At 41.4% G+C, this 21,428-nt stretch overlaps 1 protein-coding gene across 2 annotated transcripts in view; it reads right to left on the bottom strand.

Annotated features, from left to right (window-relative positions):
- RHOA (ras homolog family member A) overlaps nucleotides 1-21,428 on the bottom strand; it is a 62,988-nt gene that overhangs the window by 7,166 nt on the left and 34,394 nt on the right. For both annotated transcript variants that reach the window (XM_030306750.2, XM_030306749.2), the window contains 2 exons: nucleotides 4,456-4,612; nucleotides 1,020-1,140 (listed from right to left, as the gene is read on the bottom strand). In XM_030306750.2, the coding sequence (XP_030162610.1) occupies nucleotides 1,020-1,140; nucleotides 4,456-4,611 (277 nt within the window). In that variant the 5' untranslated portion in view covers nucleotide 4,612. The remainder of the gene's footprint in view (nucleotides 1-1,019; nucleotides 1,141-4,455; nucleotides 4,613-21,428) is intronic.

Raw genomic sequence — 21,428 nt, forward strand, 5'->3', positions numbered from 1 at the left:
GTAAACAGACAGAGGTCAAAAGCTGAAGAACCTCCTTTGAGACAGGAGACAGGTTCTTTAAAAAGTGAGACTGAAGAGTAACTTTCTGCTCTGAAGGTGTTTTTGTCCCTAGAGGACTATACCTTGGATGATGAGCTACAGGGCACACATTCCTCTTCATTCCTATAGGACTTAGACAAAGTCCATGATGTGTATATGAGGGGAGGGTTTCACATGGCTCTATTTTTCTGTGGTCTAAAGCTCTGCCCCACCCTCTAGGGCCTTCCAACGGCCCCCCCAAAGGAAGCCAGATTTGTTTGAAAAACCAAAACTAAAACAACTATTGAAAATGACCAAAGTGAACCAATGGCAGAGAGTACTTGCTCTGTTTCAGTCCTAGGAGATACTGCCCAGAGGCTCAATCTCAGGTTGACTCCTTGGGATGCATAACTTTGATCAAGTGGTTCAAAATCTTGGAGGGACCCAGTATATTGTCATTAAAATGAGTACATCCATGACAAAAAAAAAAAAAAAAAAAGTCACATAACCCTAATTGGTCAGCACAAGCCCACACCACCAACAGGCTCTCCAAGGCTGTTTGTTAATGACAATATTCTTGGCCCACATGCTACTCTGTCGATATAGAGCACTGCATTATCAAGAGAGATATTTTGTCATCTTCAAGTAAGTACAAACTAAAAGTAAGTTCTGTTTCAGGCCTTGGTGCCTTGTTTAGCAGAGTGTGAGGTCAGTGTTATTCATATTCAGTCTTTTTCTGAAGTAGTCTAAAAGATGGGTTTATATTTGGAACCCAGCTACTTTACAAGGTAGACACATGGCAGCTATGGGAGAACTAGGCTGAAAAGCCACCCAAGCCCAGGCTGTATAGTCCCAAGGCTCTAGGATTCTGGCCACTGATGATTCCTTCTATGAAGATCACGTTTGCTTTTCAACCACTTGATGCCCAGAAAGGACCTGAGAACCCAGGTGCTGGCCAGGCACACAGGCAGTGACAAACACCAGGCTGCAGGGCTACTCACCTAAACTATCAGGGCTGTCAATGGAGAAACACATCAGTATAACATCAGTGTCCGGATAGGAGAGAGGCCTCAAGCGATCATAATCTTCCTGCCCAGCTGTATCCCACAAAGCCAACTCTACCTGTGATAAGAAAAATAAACACATGAGTGCAAGGTTAATCCTACCCATTTTCAGAAGTGGTACTTACCAAAGTACATTCAAATGGCAAACTATCCCAAATAATAAAACCTAAGAATGTTCACTTTTATTAAGCATCAAGCCTGAGGTGGAGGGTATGATTAAATTGTTTCAGGTTGAGGGGCATCTGAGTGGCTTAGTCAGTTGAATGTCCAACTCCTGGTTTTGGCTCAGGTCATGATCTCACAGTTTGTGAGTTTGAGCCCGGCGTCAGGCTCCGTGCTGATGGCACAGAGCCGGCTTGGGATTTTGCCTCCCTCTCTCTGTGTCCCTCCCCCGCTTGTACACGCAAAACAAACATTTAAATAATAATAATAGTAGTAGTAGTTTTAGGCTGAAATTTCTCAAAATACCATACTTACATAATTCAAAATGTGAAGTCAAAAATAACTTTGTGAGAAGTACAGTATTTAATTATAAACAACATTCTACATAGAAAAGCAGATGAACAAGAAGGGAAATCAAACTGTAAATAATATTCCACCAGGTGTATACGGCAAGACAGGGAAACACCAGACCTGAGTAACTTTTGCTAATACGTTCTAACTCAACCACTTCCTTGTTTTGTCTCCTCATTCTGCTCAAATGTGGAAACATGGAGAGAAGACTGTATTTGAGTTGATGGGTAAGAAAAGACACCATGCTGTTAGGCAAGGTCTGAGCGGACAGGAAAGGTCTCTGGCTGTGCGTTTTCTCCTCAAAAAATGTTTGAATGAAAGCATCACTAAGGTAGCAGAGTACTCCTTTCGCACTTGGGAACCTGCACACCTTCACGTGATAGGAGGGCAAACTGATGATTGGGCTCTGGACATAGGTCCCTTTCCATGTTGTCCAGCACTGCAGGCAGCCCTGTGATTTCCCACAACCAGAGTGGGATTTTAATATCTTCTGCTCAGGGACACGTTGGGGCCCAAGGAGCTCTCCCTCTAATATGTGGAATACTCTTTTTCTCCTAGAACCTTCACAGTCTGTATTTAAAAAATTTTTAATGTTTATTTTCTATTTGAGAGACAGAGAGAGAGAGAGAGAGAGAGAGAGAGAGAGAGAGTGAGTGAGTGCAGGGGAGGGGCAGAGAGAGAGGAAGACAGAAGATCTGAAGTGGGCTCTGCACTGACAGCAGAGAGCCCGATGCAGGGCCCTAACTCATGAACCACGAGATCATGACCCAAGCCAAAGTCAGAGTCTTAACCGACTGAGCCACCCAGAAGTCCCACTCTGCCTGTATTTCAGAATTTCTACATATCATTCTTTCCTTAAAGTTGATGGCTAATTATCTCTTCCACCCTCAACCTTTGCCCTAGGATGCATCACTCACAACCTCCACTAGGCCCATTGCACTTGTCATGTACATACACCATTAGTTGGGTATGTGTATTTACTTATTAAAAAATTTTTCTCATTTATCTTTTATTAGAGAGAGCGCAAGCACGTGCACATGCAGAGGGAAAGAGAGGGAATCCCAAGCAGGCTCCATGCTTAGTGCAGAGCTCGATGTGGGGCTTGATTCCACAACCCTGGCATCATGCATGACCTGAGCTGAAACCAAGAATAACACATTCAACCAAATGAGCCATGCAGGTACCTCTGGTATGTATATTTATAATATATTGATATCAATATCAATCAATATTATCAATATAATCTTTGTGATAATATATCTATTATCACAATAGACCTGCCCTCAGAATGGTATAGCTCATTCACTCTCTGCCAAATCACACTACCTTGACCCCTCCATGCCTCATGTGTATTTAGTCAGATACATCCAACCATGACTGTCTCCTGATAAACGGTTCAGGTGTTGGACCTTGTCTCTTATCAGAATGGGCCTTTCCGTCTTTGGTATGTCTGTTCCTGGAACCACAATCACCTAGAATCTTGGATGGTTTCCTAGGTTCTATTACTGTATACTCTTACATGAACATTCCTAGGTAGCACCCTCTCCCAACTTGGAGGTTACCGAGTTGCTATCAAGCACTTTTATTTTGGGGACCCAAGAATTCTGAGCAGCTGGCTTAATGTGCTGCAAACTGTTGGCAAAGAGCCCTTTGTTCTAGTTTTCTTTTCAGCTGACCTATCTGCAGTGGGAATTTCATTCCTTTTCAAAAGATGCACAGAGAGCTGTGTAAGAAATTATTCTGACAATGAAAGGAAGAAGATTTAAAAAACAAAACAAAACAAAAAAACAAACCACAAACATATACTGAGGTGCCTGGCTCAGTCAGTTGAGCATCTGACTTCAGCTCAGATCATGATCTCATGGTTTGTGAGTTTGAACCCCATGTCAGGCTCCCCAATGACAGTGCAGATCCTGCCTGGGATCTTTTCTCTTTCTGCCACTCCCCTGCTCATGCTTTCTCTCTCTCCCTGTCTCTCAAAATAAATAAATAAACTTAAAAAATAATCTTAAAAAAAAAAAACAAAAAACATATACTGTAATTCCAGAAGAGTTTTGCTCCAGTCTTGCCAGTGGACTTTCAAGATAGACATGAAGAAACACTGTCCTCATTGCCAATGACAGGCAGTTGAAGCAACTGTAGCAGCCTATTTATGTTAAAGTCAAAAACATTTAAAAAAATTAAATGTGAGGGGGTGCCTGGGTGGCTCAGTTGGTTGAGTGTCCAACTTCAGCTTGGGTCATGATTACGCGTCACGGTTTGTGGGTTCAAGCCCTGCATATGGCTCTGTGCTGACAGCTCGGAGCCTGGAGAGCCTGCTTCAGATTCTGTATCTCCCGCTCTGTCCCTCCCCTGCTCATACTCTGTCTCTCAAAAATAGATGAACATTTAAAAAAAAATTTAAATGTATGTTGTTTAAATGTCATACTGCTGGTGGTACAGATCAATACACCCCCCTTGAGACACAAGATAAGGACCTCTTGACGTAGTAATCTCATTCTTCAGCACTTAAGGAAATATTGACAGACTGGGAGGAAAAAAAAAGTCCATCCATACAAAGAGGTTCATTTTAGCATTATCTGTCTGGCAACAAACTAAATTTCAAATATAAATAAAGCTGCGAGGACCACATATACTAAGGCTTTTCATCTAAAATACATATGAATTGAGCAAAGTCTAGATGATAGCAATTAAAAATGAATAAAGTTGGGCTAAGATGCCAGAACAGAATGAATTTCTCATTCAAACATGTTCGTTATTATACTGTGTACTGAAGAGACAAAAAGGCCTAATTCTCTACAGGCTCTATGAATAGCCTAACAGGCAAAACAATACTAGTTGTTAAGAAAAGTGTACTCACCTGCTTTCCATCAACTTCAATATCTGCCACATAGTTCTCAAACACTGTGGGTACATACACCTCTGGGAACTGGTCCTTGCTGAAGACGATGAGCAAGCAAGTCTTGCCACAGGCTCCATCACCAACAATCACCAGTTTCTTCCGGATGGCAGCCATGCTGAAACAGGAGACAAAGGTGTTATCTAAAATGAACAAGAAGCTATTAATAGCCTCAGGCTATGACACACACTATTCTGACCATAGGGAACAAGCCTCTATTAGCACACCCAAATACAAAATGTTAGTACCCCTTTCCACTTGACACCAAAAGGTCATACCAAAACCCCACAACTAAGGTTATACCTAATGGTAAAAAGACTGAAAGCTTTCCCCCCAAATCAGGAACAAGACAAGAATGGCCACTCTTGCCACTTCTATCCAACATGATACTGGAGATTCTATCCAGAGTAATTAAGCAAGAAAATGAAATAAAACATCCAGATTGGAAATGAATAAGTAATACTATCCTAATTTGCAGATGACATGATCTTATATACAGAAAATCCTAAGGAATCCATTAAATTATTAGAACAAATTCAGCAAGGTGGCAGGATACAGGATGAACATATAAAAATCAATTGTATTTCTATAACCTTGCAATGAACAAACTGAAAATGAAATTAAGATGATTTCACTTACAATAGCTTCAAAATGAATAGGGATAAATTTAACAAAAGTACTAAACAGACTCTGAAAACTCTGAAACACTGATGAGAGAAAGATCTAAATAAATGAACAGACATTCATGTTTCCAGATTGGAAGACACTACTGTTAAATGACAACATCCTCCAAATTATTCTACAGATTTAAGACAATCCTTATCAAAATACCAGTTGGCTTCTTTGCAGAAATCGACTAACTGAACGGAAAATTCACACAGAAATTCAATGGACCCAGAATGGCTAAAACAATAGTGAAAAAGAAGAACAAAGTTGCAAGACTCACACTTCCTGATTTCAAAACTTACTGCAAAGATACAGTAATCAAGATAGTGTTGCACTGTCATAAAGACAGACACTGTGATCAATTGAGAGTCCAGAAATAACCCCCCACATTTAGAGTCAAGTGTTTTTTTTTTTTAATGTTTATTCATTTTTGAGTGAGCGAGAGAGAGAGAGAGAGAGAGAGAGAGAGAGAGAGAGGAGAGAATGTGTGCAAGTGAGGGGGAGGGGCAAAGAGAGAGGGAGGCAGAGGATCAAAGCAGGCTTGGAGCTGATAGCAGAGAGCATGATGCAGAGCTCAAACTCAAACTGTGAGATCATGACCTGAGTCTGATGCTTAACCAGCTGAACCACCAAAGTGCCCCTAGGGTCAAAGTGATTTTCAACAAGGATGCCAAAACAATTTGATGGAGGAAAGACAGTCTTTAGAGGAAAAAGTCTATTTTCAACAGATAGTGTTGAGACAACTGAATAGATCCATACAAAAGAATAAAGTCAGAATGCTACACCTCAAATCATATACAAAAATCAACTCAAAATGGATAAGCCCAAATGTAAGAGTTAACACCATAAAATATTTAACTCCCTATCTCCCTACTCACCCCTGACAACCACCATTCTACTTTCTGTCTCATGCTACCTCATTTGGAAGTGGAATCAGCACTATTTGTCCTTTTGTGACTGGCTTATTTTACCCAACATAATGTCTTCAAGGTTCATACATGTTGTATCATGTGTCAGAATTTACTTCAAGGCTGAATAACATTCCATTGTATGTATATACTACACTGCCCTTTGATCCATGGATAGATACCAGGTAGCTTCCAGCTCCTGGCCACTGTGATTGATCGATTGATGGTTTGTTTATTTTTGAGAGAGAGTGCAACTGGGAGAAGGGCAGAGAGAGAGGGAGTCAGAGGATCCGAAGCAGGCTCTGCACTAACAGCAGTGAGCCTGATACGGGGCTCAAACTCATGAACTGTGAGATGATGACCTGAGCCGAAGTTAGATGCTCAACCGACTGAGCCACTGACTCTTGATTTCAGCTCAGGTCATGATCCTGGGATCTTGGGATGAAGCCCAGAGTCAGGCTCTGTGCTGAGTGTGGAGCCTGCTTAAGTCTCTCTCTTCTCTCTCTCTCTCTCTCAGACACACACACACACACACACACACACACACACACACACACAGAATATATTCATCATTAGCAACCAACTTTTGTGCTTCAAGAGATACCATCAAGGGGTGCCTGGGTGGCTCCATCAGTTTAATGGTCAGCCCTTGATCATCATCTCAGGGCATGATCTCATAGTTTGTGGGTTCGAGCCCACAAGCCCTGCTCATGCATGTGCACTCTCGCTTTCAAAATAAATAAACTTAAAAAAGACAGAAAGAAAACAAGAAGACATGGGGCACCTGGCTGGCTCAGTTGGTAAGGCATGTGCTGGCTCAGCTGGTAAGGCATGTGACTCTTTTTTTTTGTAAGTTTATTTCAGAGAGTCAGGGGCTGGGGGCGGTGCACAGAGCCTGACATGGGGCTCAAACTCACAAACTGTGAGATCACGACCTGAACCAAAATCAAGAGTCAGATGCTTAACCCACTGAGCCACCCAGGTGCCCTGAGCACATGACTCTCTCTCTTTTTTTAATGTTTATTTACTTTTGAGAGAGAGAGAGACAGAGTGTGAGTGGGAGAGGGGCAGAAAGAGAAAGGGAGACACAGAATCTGAAGCAGGACTGAGCTGTCCGCACAGAGTCTGACATGGGTCTCAAACCCATGGACCACAAGATCACGTCCTGAGCTGAAGTCAGACGCTTAACTGACTGAGCCACCTAGGCACCCCAGTGAGCACATGACTCTTGATCTCAGGGTCCTGAGTTCAAGCCCCACGTTGGGTGTAGGGCTTACTTTAAAATAAATAAATAAGTAAATAAAAATGAGAGGACAACCCACAGAATACTGGCAAATGTTTACAAATAACATATCTAATAAGGGACTTGTATCTAGAATACATAAAGAACCTTACAATACAACAGAAGAGCAGCTTAGGTGGGTGGTCTGGCTCAGGGTGTTTGTTGATTTGGATCCAGAATATATAAAGAACTACAAACTCAGTAACAAAAAAATCAAAGAATCCGGGGCGCCTGGGTGGCTCAGTTGGTTAAGCGTCTGACTTCGGCTCAGGTCATGATCTCATGATCTGTGAGTTCGAGCCCCGCATCTGGCTCTGTGCTGACAGCTCAGAGCCTGGAGCCTGCTTCAGATTCTGTGTCTCCCTCTCTCTCTGACCCTCCCCCAATTCATGCTCTGTCTCTGTCTCAAAAATAAATAAACATTAAAAAAAAAAAATCAAAGAATCCACTTTAAAAATGGGCAAGGGATCTGAATAGACATGACCCAGCAATTCCATTCCTAGACATACCATCGGAGAAAAACAAAAACGTATGTCCATACAAAAACTTGTGGACAAATGTTCACAGCAGCATTGAAAATACTCATCATATTCAAAGAGTGGAAACAAACCAAACACCCAACAACTAATGAACAGATAAAATGTAGTATATATATCCAAACAATGGAATATTAGGCAATAAAAAGAGAAAAGTACTAATACATGCTACAATATGGATGAAATCTGAAAACATTACATATGTGAAAGAAGGCGGCCACAAAGAACCACATATTAAATGACTCCCTTTATATAAAATGTCCAGAATAGGAAAATACAAAGTCAACTGGTGTTTGCTTAAGGAAGGGAGCTGGAAAAGAAAGGAAAGGAAATTATTACTAAGGGAATTGTGGGGTTTCTTTTTAGGATGATCAAATTGTTAGGAGATGGAGCACGTCTCTATGAATACACTATATACTATGAATATATGACACTGAATTGTATACTTTAAATGGTTGAATTGTAACATATACGGATTGTATTTTAATAAAGCTATTGTTACAAAATAAAACAAAACAAAACAACCTGCAGAATCCCTCCATTTGCCAGAGACGAATTGTCAGCCACTCAAATTCCCACCATTGCCTCTTAGAACAGCATTCTAATTTCTAGCTGGGTGCTTTGTTGCCTAGCTAAAAGACTACATTTCTTAGCTTCCCTTAATTAGATATGGCCATGTACAAAGTTCTAGCCCATGAGATGTAATCAGCAGTGCCTGTGGGATTTCCACGAAGTCTTTCCTAAAGTGAAGTCACATGCCCTTCTTCATCCCCTTCCTTCTTTCTGCTGCTTAAACCTGGAACCAGGAATGCTTTCTGAACAGCCATCCTGGAATGTGAGGATGTGGAAGTATGGATGAAGAACATGAATACCACATTCTGGAGTTGGAGGCATAACAGGGAGAAAGACCCTGGATCCCAGTTGTTCTTGGGAGTCACCATCTCAGCCCCAGACTGCCTACTTCTACACTTCTTTTCTGTGAAAAATAATTGTCTTGTTTAAAATGGTATTTTTCAGGGGCGCCTGGGTGGCTCAGTCGGTTAAGCGTCCGACTTCAGCTCAGGTCACGATCTCATGGTCCAGGAGTTCGAGCCCTGCATCGGGCTCTGGGCTGATGGCTCAGAGCCTGGAGCCTGTTTCTGATTCTGTGTCTCCCTCTCTCTGCCCCTCCCCTGTTCATGCTCTGTCTCTCTCTGTCTCAAAAATAAATAAACGTTAAAAAAAAAAAAAATAAAAAAATAAAATGGTATTTTTCAGGTCTTTGTTACTTGTAGTCAAAGTAATCCTCAACAATACAAACCCACAAAACCAGGTTGTCTAAAGCGAATGTTTCCCAAACTGGAGTGGATTCAACAACCCACTGGGATACATGAGGGAAACAAGAGAAACACATTTTCTAAGTCCAGAAAACATAAGAAATTTAGCTTTAAAATTTAAATCGCAGGGGTGCCTGGGTGGCTCAGTCATTTTGAGCATCCGAATTCGGCTCAGGTCATGATCTCACAGTTTGTGGGTTTGAGCCCCACATCGGGCTTCCTGCTGTCAGCGCAGAGCCTGCTTCAGATCCTCTGTCCCCCTCTCTCTGCCCCTCCCCTGCTCACACACACTCTGTCTCTCAAAAAATGAATACACATTAAAAAAAACTTTTTAAAATTTAAATTGCATAAACTCCTTAGGAGAAGATTCCATAATGGAAAGGGCTCACAGTGCTGCCATCACTGATTTGTGACATCATGGTATGCTTAACATACTGCAATGAATATGTGCCTGGCTAAGTATATACAAAGGCAATACAAAGTTTTAATCAAACCCATAAAATGACCTAGTGATTTTAAAGGATCTTTTTTTTTTTTTTTTACACAAAAGCATTAGATAGAGGATAATACTAATAATGAAAGCATGACACTAAGCATATAGGTAAACAGGAAATGTGCTCAATATCATTCTTTAAGTAACAGGAGTATGCAGGGGCACCAGGTTCACTCAGTCAGTAGAGCATAAAACATGTGATTCTTTAAAAAAAAATTTTTTTTTAAATGTTTATTTATTTTTGAGAGAGACAGAGACAGAGTGTGAACAGGGGAGGGGCAGAGAGAGGGAGACACAGAATCCGAAACAGGCTCCAGGCTCCGAGCTATCAGCCCAGGGCCTGACGCGGGGCTCAAACTCACAAGCCATGAGATCATGACCTGAGCCGAAGTCGGACGCTCAAACGACTGAGCCACCCAGGTGCCCCCAAAACATGTGATTCTTATCTCAGGTTCATAAATTCAAGCCCCACACTGGGCTTGGAGCTTAATTTAAAAAACAAACAATCGGAGCATGGAATCAAAACAGTTTTGTGTTGAGACCAGACTTTAAACTACAATCTGGGGGCGCCTGGGTGGCGCAGTCGGTTAAGCGTCCGACTTCAGCCAGGTCACGATCTCGCGGTCCGTGAGTTCGAGCCCCGCGTCAGGCTCTGGGCTGATGGCTCAGAGCCTGGAGCCTGTTTCCGATTCTGTGTCTCCCTCTCTCTCTGCCCCTCCCCCGTTCATGCTCTGTCTCTCGCTGTCCCAAAAATAAATAAACGTTGAAAAAAAAAATTAAAAAAAATAAAATAAAATAAACTACAATCTGGCACTCTGGCCACCCCATTCAGCTCCCTCTATCCCTTTTTGCTTTGGATTCCTAATGGATATGGGACCTGCCTCAAGGTCCTATACTTGTTTCCCGTGTGTTTTGTCTTCCAACCAGACTGCAAATCATCTCAGAGCAAGTAACCTATCTTACATTTCTTTGCGGCTTTATGTGGTTTGGTACTTTAGTGGGCATGTAGTAAGTATTAAATAGAAGAAAATAAAATAATCAAAAGGAGATAGATTACCTCATTTTCAGAATCCAGGGCACAAACATTAATGGATTTCTCTCTTAAAAATTGTTCCTCTATGTTTAGTCTGACTGCAAACATCTTGATAGGATTCATATATCATTTTCTGTTTTTCTCATGCTCTCAAAATCACTTCATGATTTTATATACTCTATACATTTCTTCAGGCCTAGTTTGTATCGGTTTGTGCCCAAAGTCAAACAACCAGAGCCTCACAGGACACAAAATTCATCAGGAAATCCCTGGTTCAAAAAAAGGCTGCCAGCTTTGAATACATCCTTCCTAGAAGGCACTCAATTCTCAAGAAATAATCTCTCTCAATCTAATGTGGTTAAAGACACACAAAATGAAAATGCCAGGGAGAACCAAAAAGGCTCTGGAACTTTTTCCTTGGAACATGTGGCCCAGGAGAAGTGTAAAACCAATCAGCCCCTACTGCTGAGGAAGACAGAAATTACAAGTGATTATGGGACAAAATGAAAATGAAAGCCTAGAATTACAAGATGATTTCTGGGAGTCTGGCCATTCAACCAAAGTTGTTGACAAGAAGTGAAAAGTACAAACATCAGGTTATTTCCTGAAATGACCCAGGAAAATTTACTCTAGTCTTTCCTTTAACTTTGCTATAATCTAGCATCTTTTTCAAGTACATGGCTTGCCAGCTTGAAAGGAAATCACGCTGAGCTCTCTGCAGTCTCTCTGCCAGATGTGTCATTTTCTAGGCTGAATACAGTCTCAGAAATAATTCTTAAGAGCTTTCAGTAAAGGTTTATTTTTTCAGTAACCATCAGCTATAACATATCTATTTAAGTCACCTGTAACAATATGTAAAGGACTGTAAATTTATTTCATTGGTTCAAAATCTTTATGTAGGTTACTGTGCCGCCCTCACAAAAGTTGAAAGGAAAAAGAAATGACAAAAGGAGATCTCTGATGGTGCTGAGAGGGCACAGAAAATACCTACTCCAATTTATGTTATCTGCCATTACAAGACCAGTCTCTCCCACAATCTCAAAAAACTGTGTTTTGGTTGTGGACTAAATTTTGGCAAATTAAGCAGTTACTGTTAACAAAAACAACCAACATTTTAACATATTTCTCACCCATATGCAAATAGAAACAGGTGTCCAAGAAAAGCAAGAGAAGGGCTACATGCAGTATCCCATGTGATCCCATGCTTCATACTCAAAAGACACAAGGGCAGACAGCTCACTCACTCTCAGGAGCCACACCTGAGGCCTCCAGGGCAGCACCCGAGGGGGTGAGGTATCTCAACAAACATCTCTTATGGGGTCTGGCATCACCAGAGGCACTCAGTGAATAACAACTCCTACTACTAAGGTCTCCCCCGCTGCCAGCCTTAACCTCATGTCCTCTTTTTAATTTATATAGTATTGCCACTTGTGGTATCACCCACCTCCTTCATCTCTCCCTCTCTAATGGCTTCCTTCTCTCAGTCTACAATAAAGTGCAGAATGCCCCTATTTTAAAATAATAAATCTTCCCACATCCATGCTTACTTCTGGTTACCTTTCTCTCTCTGGCCTGTTCAAAGAAAAGGTATACATTTCTGCAGCTTCATACTGGCTTGCTTAAAATTCCTCCCATCTGCTTTCTGCCCAAACTTCTCCTGAAACTTTCTCAGAAGTCACCAATGACCTACCTTCACAAAATCCAGTCTGCATTCTCCTTGATATTTTTTGTTGTAACTTACCTCCCTAACAAAATATGATCTCTGTTGTCTGTCTCCTTAGCTACAGCCTCCACGCCTAATCACTCCCCCAAGACTGGGCTTTTCCCTCATTCTCCTTATACTTTATTCTCCGGGGATCTCAATTCTTCAAAAACTACTTTTATGAAATGTCATTCCCAAATCTTTCTCTGACCCAGTCCCTGTTCTAAAACTCCTGATACACCTCCACTCTATGCTCCACTGGCATCTCAAATTCAACATCTCCCAGACATCATCCCAATCTCTGTCAAATCTTCTCTTTCCAGTTACCTCAAGTCTTGGTGATGAAAACAAAATTACATTCCTAAGGTACTCAACTCATTGTAGAAACCTTGTGGTTAAACAATTATCTTACTTTCTTTTCTTTGCTCCTCACAGCAAGACTGCTTTCAAGTTCTGAGGAATTCTGCCCCTTCATGGGTCTCCCTTCCACCACTACCACCACCCACTTTGAGTTCCCATAATCACTGTTCCAATTCAAGTCTTCAGTACTGCCTATCTGGGAAGAAGGCAAAATTCCAACTGGTCTCACCTTCCTTCTATCCTGCTTGCTGTAGCCAAATTCTCCATTCCTATGTCTGGGCTTCAGCCCATTCTGCCTTTGCTCAAGGGCCTTCAGAAGGTCCTCAATGCCAAAATCAGGTCAAGACTCCTCAGCCTTACCATGAGGGTCCTTTAAAATACTAAAGCAGCCTATTTTCTCCTTTCATCTTCTCTCTCATCTTTATCACATACCTAATTCCACTAACTGGCCTTGTAAACCACCCCCCTACCTCAGCTCAAAGTAATGCCTTATTTGAATTTTTTCTTCCTTTCTTCAGAAAATAACACCTTACCTGTCCATCCTAATGTTGCCTTCTGTTCCAAAGCCTTTTATTTTTTAAGATTTTTTTTAAATTTTATTTTATTTATTTTTTTTTTTAATTTTTTTTTTTTCAACATTTATTTATTTTTGGGACAGAGAGAGACAGAGCATGAACGGGGGAGGGGCAGAGAGAGAGGGAGACACAGAATCGGAAACAGGCTCCAGGCTCTGAGCCATCAGCCCAGAGCCCGACGCGGGGCTCGAACTCACGGACCGCGAGATCGTGACCTGGCTGAAGTCGGACGCTTAACCAACTGCGCCACCCAGGCGCCCCTTTAATTTTATTTTTAAATAATCTCTACGCCCACTGTGGGGCTTGAACTCATGATCAAGAGTCACATGCTCTACGAACTAAGCCAGCCAGGCGCTCCCCAAAGCCCATTTCTTATTTCTGGTCCTACATTTTCCACCCCCGAAAATCAAATGTTGCCTCTAAGCAGGGCTTTGGTCCTCTCTTGGTACTTACATTCAATCACATCCTACTCTATGAGAGAGAGATAGCAGTTATATTTCTTGTGTACTTGACTCATATCCATTCCTGGAGTTTAAGCTCCTTCAGAACAGGTACCACATCTTGCTTGGCCTTTCCCACTTGGAGTTGCATAACTAATGGGGCAAGGACATGCTGAATGGGATGCTTATAAAGAGAAACAAAAACTCAAAGAAGGAGCATGTATCCCAAAAGTACTCCTAAAAACTTGACTCATTGGCACTCTCTGATCACTTTTCTTGCAGCAATCATAGTTTTTTATAGGACTCAGCAGAATGAAAAAGCAAAACAACAACAACAAACAGTTAAGAATTTGTTGACTGAGGGGCACCTGGGTGAGTCAGTCATTTAAACATCTGACTTAGGCTCAGGTCAGGATCTTATGGTTTGTGGATTCGAGGCCTGTGTTAGGCTCTGTGCTGACAGCTCAGAGCCTACAGCCTACTTCAGATTCTGTGTCTCCCTCTCTCTCTGCCCTCCCCTGCTCACGCTATGTCTCTCTCTCTCTCAAAGATAAATAAACATTAAAAAGTTAAAAAAAAAAAAAAGATCGGACAACTGAAATTCTTTTAAGTTTATTTATTTAAGTGATCTCTGCACCCAATGAGGGGCTGGAACCCATGACCCAAAGATTAAGAGTCACATGCTCTTCTCACTGAGCCAGCCAGCCCCGCCTGGAAACCTGGAATTCTAATCAAACTACCATAGGCTAAGCACAAAAATACTGAAAAAGACTTCAGTGTAGAATACTATTTGGACCTGGATATATGCTATACTAAGTAGAGAATTTCAATGATATTCTCTTGAAAAGCAGACTATTATCTAGAGAGAGAAAAAGAGAGAGAGAGAGAAAACGAGTGGGAGGACAGAGAGGGAGATAGAGAATCCCAAACAGGCTCTGCACTGTCAGCACAGAGCCCTATGCAGGCTTGATCTCAAGGACTGTGAGATCATGACCTAAGCCAAAATCAAGAATTGGACACTTAACTGACTGAGCTACCCAGGTGCCCCTCAATGGCCTCCAGTTTTAAATATATACTTCCCACCTGAAAACATCTCTGTAAAATGCTGCTAGAAAGCCAGGTAGCACCTGAGCAAAGATGACTGCTCTTAGTGGTTATTGTTCATAGTAGGATAGTGTACCAAGTATATAGGGCCTGGTTCTGCCCTTTGACTTACAAAGCCAAGAAAATTCCCTGGAAAGGCAACACAGGCAGTTAACAATATCAGTGGCTGCTGCAACTCAAAGTCACCTACAGCAGTGAAAAATGAAGAAGGTGACCCTGACTTGGATATGGAGCCTGCCTTGCCTGGTTCCTGGCTTTGATAATAGACCGTTTCATTCTATAGGCAAAATGAAAGCCCCTCAGTCTTCCTGGTATAGTCTCACTCACAACGTTACTGATGACCATACACACAAGAAGTCAATAAGACCTTCTGTGTCCAGAATGCTTGGACACAGAGCTTTAAGTTACAGCAAGAGGGTGAACTCAACAATGACACATAGGTGGCTGTCTACAGTAGCATTCAATCATCTCGTGGTTGAAGCATAAAAAACAAAACAAAAAGAACCCTTTTATAACTGCTAATGGTCTCTACTAAAAGAGCAGGAACCTTTTGTTTTACTTGTCTGAAGACTCAAAACTTATCAAAGACTGGCTCTTACTCAGAACTCAAGAGGATGGGACTTGGGGTGCCTGGGTGGCTCAGTAAGTTAAGCAACCAACTGTTGATTTTGGCTCAGGTCGTGATCTTACGGTCCACACTGGGCATGGAGCGTGGTTAAGATTCTCTCTCTTCCTCTACCTCTGCCTCTACCCCCTCAAGTGAGTGATTGCTCTAACAAATAAACAAACAGACAAACAGGATGGGACTGGCTTTGCTGCTTAGAAACACAGTGCTGGGAATGAATGGCAAGATGACACCTTTGTGGAAACCACCATCTTCCTTCCGCAAGAGGAAACGGGCTGTTGGGACATAAACTTTCTCCCCTGAACAGCAGTGAGGACAGAAGGTAAGAATGTTTTTTTGTGTGTGTGATGTGCAAATCCTGGCCAACATGGTCATAAGTACTTGGAGCAATGCTCCTTTTCAGGGTGACTCCTCGGCTGGGACTGCTAATGAAGCACTTTCCAAAGCATATACCTCACTGGCCCTATCAGAGGCCCGGGATTTTGGAGGACAACCACAAGATAAACTTCACTGCCATATCTCATAGTGCTAATCGCATGCTGGTTGTGGCTCTCAACTACATTTCTGCCTATTACCTAACATACAACTTCAAAAAAAGACCAAAACACTATACTAACCATTCTTCTGGACTTCTTTTTAATAATACAAATGGTGTCAGAAGTTTCAAAATCTGCTATACTGCAACAAATCCTAACAAACTGTGTGGACCTTCATGAGTGACCATGATACCTTACACTGGTATATCACAATGCCCTTCTCATACATTTGGCAGGAACTTATTTGATCCTGAACTTCCAAAGGCAGATATAATTGTCATTCATTCCCATTTTATCAATGGGGAAAGAAGCTTTAGAGTTATTTGAATTTACTGAATGTAAGGCCAGTATGTTATTAAGACACATTAATTTTCAAACTGAAAAACCATTCTGGCCTAAGGTCTACAGTTCCCCATGTACTTTTAGAGAGGCTGCTGAAATGTAATCTGTGCAACAGGGACAGACAACAAAGGATTTACTCCTTGCCAAAGAGGCCTACAAGTCAATCATACTCAAACTCTATTAGCCTATATTTCTGCCAGCAAACAGATAAACTAGGACACGTCTACAAACGTAAGCAAACGTGTTGTGGAAGGACACCTAACTGGTTACACGGTGGAGGGTGTGGGGGGTGGATGGGAATAGACACATGTGAAAAGAAGCTATTCTATTAAAGTGTGTGTATACACATACACAAAATCTTTCTTAAAAATAGCTTTACTGAAATATAATTCATATACCATACAATTTACACATTTGAAGTATACAATTCTGGGGATCAAATGTACAGCATAGTGATTACAGTTAATACTGTATTACACACTTGAAAGTTGCTAAGGAGTAAATCTTAAATGATCTCACCACAAAAAATTATGGTGATTATATGAAATGATGCAGGTGTCAGCTAATGAATAAAAAAAAAAACCACTTTGTACACCTTCAATGTACACAATGTTTTATGTCAATTATACCTTAATAAAGCTGGAGAAAACTATACAATTCAATGGGTTTTGGTATATTACGTTACTAATGTTTAGAAGTTGTGATAATATATAACAAAATTTGCCATTTTAACTATTTTTTTCATGTTTTATTTATTCATTTTTGACACAGAGAGTGAGTCAGAGAGAGAAAAAGAGAAAGAGAGAAAGAGACAGAAAGGAAGAATCCCAAGCATGCTCTGTGCTGTCAGTGCAAAGCCCAACATGGGGCTAGGTCTCACAAACGCGATCACGACCTCAGCCAAATGAATGAGATGCTTAACCGAATGAGCCACCCAAGGACATTGTAACTAATTTTTTTTTACCTTTTTTTTTTTCTTTTTGGAGATGGGGGGGGGGAGAGGGGGGGAGAGGGGGAGAGGGGGGGAGAGGGGGGGAGAGAGAGGGGGAGAGAGAGAGAGAGAGAGAGAGAGAGAGAGAATGAATCTGAAACAGGCTCCAGGCTCTGAGCTGTCAGCACAAAGCCTGACACGGGGCTCGAACCCACGAACCATGGGATCATGACCTGAGCTGAAGTCAGAAGCTTAACTGACTGAGCCACCCAGGCACCCCCCATTTTAACTATTTTTAAGTATACAACTGTAATACTGTGATTTATATATATTTGGTCTTAGTCTCTGTTCCTGGCATATGGCTCCTGAAACTCTTGTAATTTCCTAAATTACATGAACAATGGGAGGATTTTTTTGTTATATTTGGTCTTTTGTCTTCAAATAGCTCCAGTTCCTGAAACAGCTCTGGGATGATCGATCAAAGTGAAAGGAGTGTCTCACGATTCATAACAAAATCTATTCAACCACACCTGAGCTTATGTCAGTGAAGTGACTTTGGAAAATCCCTAAAGATGGGGGCTGGTTGCCAGGAAAACCAACCTTGTGATTAGGGAGTTGCAACTTTGAGTGCCTGCCCCCCAACCTAGGGTAGAGAAGAGGGGCTGGATGTTGAAGCAATCACCAAAAGCCAATGATTTAATCAACTGTGCCTGCTTAAAGCCTCCAAAAAACCCAAGGGCAGGATTCAGAGAGCTTCCAGGTTGGTGGAGATGTGCAGGGATTGAGAGAGTGGCACATCTTGGGTGGGCAGGCAAGCAAGCTCCATGCACCCCTTTCCACATATCTTGCCCTATGCATCTGGCTGTTCTTGGGTTATATCCTTTTACAATAAACTGGTAATCTAACAAAATATTTTCCTGAGTTCTGGGAGCTGTTCTGGAAAATTGGCTTCCAGGAAGAGATCACGGTAACATGGAATTTATATTCAGTCAGTGAGAAATACAGGTAACAACCTGGACTTGCTACTGAGGTCTGAAGTGGGGAGCTGTGGGGCAGTCTTGTGGGACTGAATGTTTAACCTGTGGGATCTGATGCTAACTCCAGGTAGATAGTGTCAGAACTGAACTGAACTGTAAGACATCAGTCAGTGTTGCAGAAATGTTTGGTGGGGGACCCTCCTCCATATTTGGTGACCAGAAGTATGAGAAATGGAAGATGTTATAGTGGCGTACTGAGAGTAAAGATACAAACAGGAGATGTTTTTTCCTTTACAACAATTCACTAGCAATAATTACATTTACAATGTTGTGCAATCATTGCCACTGTCTATTTTCAAAGCTTTTTCATCACCTCAAAGAGAAACATCACCATTAAGCAATAACTCCCCATTCTTCTCTCCCCTTAGCCCTTGATAAACTACTCTAATCTACTGTCTCTATAAATTTGCCTGTTCTACATATCTCATATAAATGAAATTACACAATATTTGTCATTTGTTCTTACTTCACAGCATAATGTTTAATGTTCATCGATGTTGTAGCATGTATCAAATTTCATTCCTTTTTATGGCTGCGCTAATTTTCCATTGTGTGGATATATCACATTTTATTTGTCCAGTCACCTGCTGATGGATACTTGACATTACTTTCACCTTTTAGCTACTGTAATAATGCTGCAATGAACACTGGTATACAAGTAAGTATCTGCTCAAGTCTCTGCTTTCAACTCCTTCGAACAAATATACACCTAGGAGTGGAACTGTTAGGCATTCTATGTTTAGCTTTTTTAAGAACTGCCAAAATGTTTCCTACAATAGCTGTACCATTTTACATTCCCATTGGCAATGTACAAAGATTCCAATTACTCCACATCCTTGTCAACACTTGTTATTTTCTTTTTTGTTTTTTTAATTATTGCCATTTAAGTGGGTGTGAAGTGGTATCTCATATGGGTTTTTTTTTTTAATGTTTTATTTGGTTTTTGAGAGACAGCGAGAGAGCAAGAGAGAGAGAGAACAAGCAGGGGAGGGGCAGAGAGAGAGAGAGAGAGATACACACAGAATCCGAAGCAGGCTCCAGGCTCTGAGCTGTCAGCACAGAGCCCAACGTGGGGCATGAACTCACGAATGGCTGAGAGATCGTGACCTGAGCTGAAGTCGGATGCTTAACTGACTGAGCCACCTAGGCGCCCCTTGTATTTCATATGGTTTTGATCTGCATTTCCCTAATGACTAATAATGTTGAGCATCTTTTCATATGCTTATTGGCCATTTGTAAATCTTCTTTGGGAAAACATCTATTCAAATCCATTGCCCATTTTTGAACTGGATTGTTTCCACTATTTTGTTTGTTTCCACTTTCTTGACGGTGTCCTTTGAGACACATTAAGTTTTTAATTTTGATACAGTCCAATATCTAATTTTTTCCTTGACTGCTGATACTACAACCTTGGATTGCGAATAACTTGTTCTGCGAGTGTTCCACAAGATAAGCAAACATTTCTAATAAATTTTAACTTGATAAGTGAGTGGTGTCTTGCAATATGGGTGGTTTGTGATGCCAAATATCACGTGATCACAACTGAGCCAATGGTTCTTGAAATTCGCTTTAAAAAAAAATTTTTTTTTTAATGTTTATTTACTTTTGAGAGAGACAGAGACAGAATGCGAGTGGGTTAGGGGCAGAGAGAGAGGGAGACACAGAAGCAGAAGCAGGCTCCAGGCTCTGAGCTGTCAGCACAGAGCCCGATGCGGGGCTCGAACTCACAAACCGTGAGATCTTGACCTGAGCTGAAGTCAGACGCTCAACCGACTGAGCCACCCAGGCGCCCCTTGAAATTCGCTTTGATATACGAGTGCTTTGGATTACAAAGCATGTTTCCGGAATGTATTATGCTCACAAACCAAAGTTTTACTGTAATTTGTGTCATGTCTAGGAAATCACTGCCAAATCCAAGGTCATGAAAAACCTAATGCTTTTTTCTTTAAAAAAATTTTGTTTAATGTTTATTTTTGACAGAGACAGAGACAGAGAGACAGAGCATGAGTGGGGGAGGGGCAGAGAGAGAGGGAGACACAGAATCTGAAACAGGCTCCAGGGTCTGAGCGGTCAGCACAGAGCCCGACGCAGGGCTCGAACTCATGGACAGTGAGATCAGGATCTGAGCTGAAGTTGGACGCCCAACTGACTGAGCCACCCAGGCAACCCCCTAATGCTTTTTTCCAAGCGTTGTATAGTTTTAATTCTTATGTCTTGATTACTGTTGATTTGTAATAAGTTTTGAAACCAGAAGGTGTGAGTCCTCCAACTGTTCTGTTTTCTAGATTGTTTTGGCTATTCTGGGTCCCCTGGATTTCCAAATGAATTTTAGGAGCAGCTTATTGATTTTTGCAAAGAAGGCAGCTGAGGTTTTTAATAAGGACTGCACTGAATCTATAGATCAATTTGAGAATTATTACCACCTTTACAGTATTAAGTCTTCAAATCCACGAAGACAAGATGTCTTTCCATTTATTTAGGTCATCTTTTGTTTTTTGCAGTCCTCTCCTTCCCAGCTTCCTTCTTCTCCTTACATATGCCTAAACCCATATATATTTAAAGGTGGAGAAGCCTGGTCTCTCACCACTTTGTAGGAAATAATAGGGAAATGCCAGAAATAGTAAACACTTAAAAATGCTATTACAAACTTTTTTACTTTTTATTTACACATTTAATCATCGTAACTGCCCTATGAGATAGAGCCTAGTATTCTCATTTCATAGATAAGGAAACTGAAATACAGAAAGATTAACTTGCTCAACTTAACTGGATTACTAGCCAGTAAGGGGCAGAAATGGACACTGAACAAATAAGCAATCTGTTCCAGAGTCCCTATTTCTAAACACTCCACTTTCTTGCCCTCCTTCCTCACCCTCAAATGTCAAGAAGCAATCCTATAGCTCGTAGTGTCCTTTTCTCCTTTGCCTACCCAAGTAAACGTTAGTGACATTGTTAAAAATTAAGTCAATATGTAACTTAGGGGTTGCCTGGGTGGCTCAGTTGGTTTAGCGTCTGACTTCGGCTCAGGTCAGGATCTCGTGGTTTGTG

Source organism: Lynx canadensis, chromosome A2 (assembly GCF_007474595.2).
Source record: "Lynx canadensis isolate LIC74 chromosome A2, mLynCan4.pri.v2, whole genome shotgun sequence".
Lineage (NCBI taxonomy): Eukaryota > Metazoa > Chordata > Mammalia > Carnivora > Felidae > Lynx > Lynx canadensis.